The sequence below is a fragment of the Notothenia coriiceps genome, unplaced genomic scaffold, assembly GCF_000735185.1.
Source record: "Notothenia coriiceps isolate Sejong01 unplaced genomic scaffold, NC01 NC01_scaffold00003523, whole genome shotgun sequence".
Classification (NCBI taxonomy): Eukaryota; Metazoa; Chordata; class Actinopteri; order Perciformes; family Nototheniidae; genus Notothenia; species Notothenia coriiceps.
The window spans coordinates 22,202-26,907 of record NW_011336224.1 but is presented as its reverse complement, the minus strand read 5'-3'; the positions used below and the strand labels follow the sequence as shown (position 1 = coordinate 26,907).

At 38.3% G+C, this 4,706-nt stretch overlaps 1 protein-coding gene across 1 annotated transcript; it reads left to right on the top strand.

Annotated features, from left to right (window-relative positions):
- Positions 1-1,519: 1,519 nt before the first annotated feature.
- Positions 1,520-4,255, top strand: oip5 (opa interacting protein 5). Its single transcript, XM_010766732.1, has 5 exons — positions 1,520-1,772; positions 2,152-2,218; positions 2,301-2,423; positions 2,880-2,961; positions 3,604-4,255. Exons 1-5 carry the CDS (start codon positions 1,613-1,615, stop codon positions 3,685-3,687), a joined length of 516 nt encoding a protein of 171 aa, XP_010765034.1. The 5' UTR covers positions 1,520-1,612; the 3' UTR covers positions 3,688-4,255.
- The last annotated feature ends 451 nt before the right edge of the window (positions 4,256-4,706 follow it).

Genomic DNA, 4,706 nt, shown 5'->3' with positions numbered 1-4,706 from the left:
TCCAGTATAATCGGTACCCCTGAAACTCATCCAGTGAGAAACGTTCCGCGGTGCAAAAATAAGTGCGATTAAAATGCGTTAATTTTTTTAACGCGTTAATTTTTGTGTAATTAATTAATCTTAATTAACGCGTTAAAGTCCCGGCCCTAATATATACACATACATATATACACACATACATACATATACACACATATATATATATATACACACACATGTATATATAGGAACATATATATATATATATATCTATCTATATCTATATATATGTGTATATATATTTGTATGTATGCGTATATATATGTATATATATATATATATATATGTATGTATGTATGTGTATATATATATGTGTATATGTATGTATGTATGTATATATATATATATATCTCTATAGATATCGTACAATATAAAAGAAACAGAAAAAGTCCCAGTACATTATGAAAAAATCGACCCACTACTAAAACACATAAACAAAGGATACTTCATACACGGCACGAGTGTGCAAATTAGTTGCAGTTATATTACATTTAAATGAAATTAGGTACGATGTGAGAAAAATATAGGCTATGTACGATGTTTAAATTAAAAAAAAGAACATGATTTAAGACAGATTTAGCAATAAAACAGTGTCATTTGTCAGGGTGAAATTACCTGCACTTCCTCCACTTTGTCCTTTTCTTGACGATAATGCTGCTTGATCACTTTCAGGAGTTTTTCAGCCTGTTTTAGCAGAAAGAAACGTAATGTTATTGAGTATATTTCGCCCAGGTACACACATGCAGACGTTAGCTTCCAGTAACCGTTAGCCTTAACACAGTTGAAAAAAAACATCTATTTCTGATTTAATGTAAACATTACAACTCCATTACCTTCATATTCCCTTTAAGCCCGAGCTCCTTAGCGATGCTTCTCAGCTCAGCATATTTCATAGAGTCCAAATCCATGTTTTTGTTATATTCTATTCCGTAATATAAGAGAACACCAACACACACGTTAAGTTGGTTGGAGGTGTGGAGGAGCTGACGGTTAAAAAATACTGCGATTCAAAACACAGCAGGAGGAGCCATTTAATTGGCTCCCGTGTGTGACCGGATGTGCCTCACAGCCAATCAGAGAGAAGGAACATTTTTGACATTATACGGTTGGTCTAATTTTTCAACGTTTAAAATAATTTAAACAATTGTTTTTTAAGGCTAAGGTTTCTTTATTTACTTTTGTTCAGATGAGTGTTGCCAGTAAATCGGCGTTTCTCTCATGTTTTGGTTTAGTTGGCAACTACTCAACGCCGTTTGATTGGCTCCCGTGTGTAACCGGATGTGCCTTGCAGCCAATCAGACACTCGTGTGAAATATAAACCTGTATTTTTATTTATTTATTTAAATGTTTGTATTGCTTTATAGGTCCACCACTCAATTTGTTTGTGTGTAATTATGTTATTGAATACAAAATAAATAAAAGGTTATAATAGCTTTTTTTTGGAGGAGTTAGTTTTATCACCAGTAGTAGGCGGTAATGCAAGGCACCGCCTCTAAAAACCAAAGAAGAAGACGGGTTGTTTTTGGTTCAAATCCACAAGCGGGACATCAAGGCTCTGTAAAAGTGAATAAAGATGGAGTTTAATGGCAGTCTTTTAATCGCCCGTGCAAATGAGATTTGTGCAGAGGACAGACACACACAGAGGATGACTCTCCACTGTCTGCAGTGCAGCACCGTGCTGGGGGACTCCCTCAGTGTGTGTGGGGAGTGTGTGGACTCTATCGTGTGTTTGAGTAAGTTCACTATCTATCTATACAGTTAAAATCAGAGGGGGGAGAAGTACTCAGATCTGGTACTTGAGTAAAAGTAGAAGTACTGATATCTGGTACTTGACTCAAAGTAGAAGCACTCAGATCTTGTGAGTAAAAGTAGAAGTACTCTACTCTGGTATTTTAATGTATTAGTGTTGTTTTACATTTACATGTATTTGTTCTAACTCTTTAATGTGCTATGTTTAACTTAAATCACTTCTAACCTACCTTCTATGAATGCAACGTATTTAAAAAAAGACAAAAACAAACCTGTCCTGCTTTTAATGCGTGTTTTGCAGGTTTACTGTGCTCTCCCTGTTATATAACATTAATCCACATTTTTCTGCTCGTGAACCTTCAGGCGTAACCAATGACGTGGTGGTCAGTGGTGCCATGAAGTCAGGACATAAAGGGGAAATGGCGAGGTGGTGAGTACATAAAAAATCTGGATGTTTGTTTTCCTATCTTCCAGTTTCCTGTATGTTTTCACAGCTGTTTGTTTGCTTTCAGCATCTCCAGCTCTCTGAAATGTCGAGGCTGCGGCTCCGCTGTGGGTTCAGTGATCCACTCCGCTCCCACCTCTCTCGCTGCTGTTCGCTCCATGTTCCTGCTCCAAAAAAAGAACATCAGCTGGTGAGCATATTGACTTCTGTGTTTACCACTGTCTCAAATAAACACCTGTTGTCCATTGAATGCTCTGCGTTTTTAAAGGTCAGGTTAGAGACGAAACACAGACAATTTCTGCTCAATTGTGTGTGTTTTGGACATTACATAAGGGATAGGGCTGCACCGTTATGGCCAAAATCATTATTTGCTTTCACTTCCATGTTGTGTAACTATAACTATTTGCATTCAAATCAGACCTGAAATAGGGCTGTTGTTTACCTGAATTCTGCTGTGTTTACTTTACTACCTTTACTCCAGGAACACTATTAGCGCAGCATGCATTTCACGGTCGATAATGTACATTTAATTGTGGGGATGCCAAAATCATGATCTTGGTTTATATTTGAGTAAACATGCATCCCCCATAAGTGACTGATTTCACTTGCTCATTCAAAACCCCCCTCTCCTGTTTTTCCTCTGAAGTTACATCCTGAATCGCCGCTCGATGGTGAAAGCCTCCACTCTTACTTTCGACATGAAGCCCCTCAGAGAGAGCATGAATGAGGTGAGAGTCAAAATGTTTTTCTGCATGTAAAATCCCAGTACTTAAAGGTGGGGTAGGTAACTCACTTCAGAAACAATTTTTGTTATATTCCATGGAATGCTCTTAACAATACATACAAAAATTCCATCTGTGGAAGCCGTGGCGCTGTAAAAATCATCTGAGCCGAACCGGGTCAGATAACTGGATGGCCTACCTGCCTGTCAGCCTTCCATCTGGGCACAAACTTATCTCGTGCCCTCATTGGTCATGTGCGCGTTCGTGTATGTTGGAGGAGGGGCTCTGGAAGGAAGAATGAAGGAAGGGGCAGATTTTTTTCGGCTGCGTATTTTCAAATTCTAGCGCACTCGAGCTGGTTTCTCCATTCTTACCTACTCTACCTTTAACCTCAGCCTAGACCAGAGGTTGTATAGGTTATATACTTGCAAGATGAGGTAACTTGAAACTGGTAAATGTATTTTAAAAAGGACTTAAAAGTGACATGTCTTTGTATACGTTGAAGAGTTGTTAAAAAGGTAAATTGAGGTTTAAAGCTGAGTGTTTTTTGTTCGTCACGCCATCAATGTTTTAAGGTGTTGTGTAAAGGAAATCCAGGCTAGAAAAGCAAGTGTCTTCTACTGATAACATAAATCTGTTTTATCGCAGATCCAGCAGCAGTTTGAAGCGCAGTTGGATCAGATCTCACACATTAAGAGCAGACTGGCCGACAGGATTGCTTCTGTCCGCTAGAGGTCGCAGGCTGGGGTTCATGTTTGCTTTTCAATCTGTTCTCCAATATTTTCCCCTCAGCCTTACTCACTCATTTAATGAATCTCTGCACATCATAGATTGTGTATGCTGCAGATGCATTGTGGGTATTGTAGTTCAACAATCACACATTCCTTCTGTCTGATATTTTAATCTCTTTTAATCTGTTTGGGACTGCACATACAATACATATATGCATTTGCAATCGAAGATTTCATTAATTGTATATCATCCTAGATTGTGTACATGCTTTTACATTTTTTCTTTTCATATTTCACAAATGTTCACTTTCTTTCAAATCTACTTGTTCTGATGTGTGCTATAGATAGCATCTGTCTTATGTTTGTCTGTGTCTTTGTTGTACATTCTGTTCTGTAAATAAAGGTAATAAAACACCATCACTTTCATTTCTATAAAGGGGTTTATCACACAGCATGCAATGTAATAATTAATGTTTATTTGGGTTTTTAATTGTTGTTTTTGCCCTAAAATACCCGGATATCGATCAAGGAACGCCATTTTGAAGGACGTCCCAATAGCTGAAATGCACACGGAGGAGTCAAGGAGGGGTGCGGGGTGCGGGAGGAGACGAAAGGGAGGATACTAGGGGTGGGCGGATCGATCCCAAAATATCGATACTTCCGATATTACGTTACGTTTCAAAATATCGATACTAGAGCCAATAGGATCGATAGTTTTATACTTTTTTTCCCGTCTCCTCTACTCGTCAATTTCTTCAAAAAACTATGTGCAGAATTCAGATTTAGTCTATTTATGATGATTTCAGCTCAAACATCATGTCATGCAGCTCTCCCCTATATGAAAGTAGCTACATAAGACGCTTTTCATTTAAAAAAGTATCGATATCGGCGATACTGGCCCTGAAATACTTGGTATCGGATCGAATCCAGATTTTGTGGTATCGCCCACCCCTAGAGGATACACACGAGCAGACTACGCCGAAGTGTTTTCAATACTCGCGTATAAAATACCCGCCCCCA

What these genes read in the sequence shown, in the direction of transcription:
- oip5 (XM_010766732.1), top strand. Translation starts at nt 1,613, where the DNA reads ATGGAGTTTAATGGCAGTCTTTTAATCGCCCGTGCAAATGAGATTTGT. An exon ending in AAAGGGGAAATGGCGAGGTG is followed by an intron (nt 2,219 to 2,300) that starts GTGAGTACATAA and finishes GTTTGCTTTCAG; the next exon opens with CATCTCCAGCTCTCTGAAAT. An exon ending in CAAAAAAAGAACATCAGCTG is followed by an intron (nt 2,424 to 2,879) that starts GTGAGCATATTG and finishes TTTCCTCTGAAG; the next exon opens with TTACATCCTGAATCGCCGCT.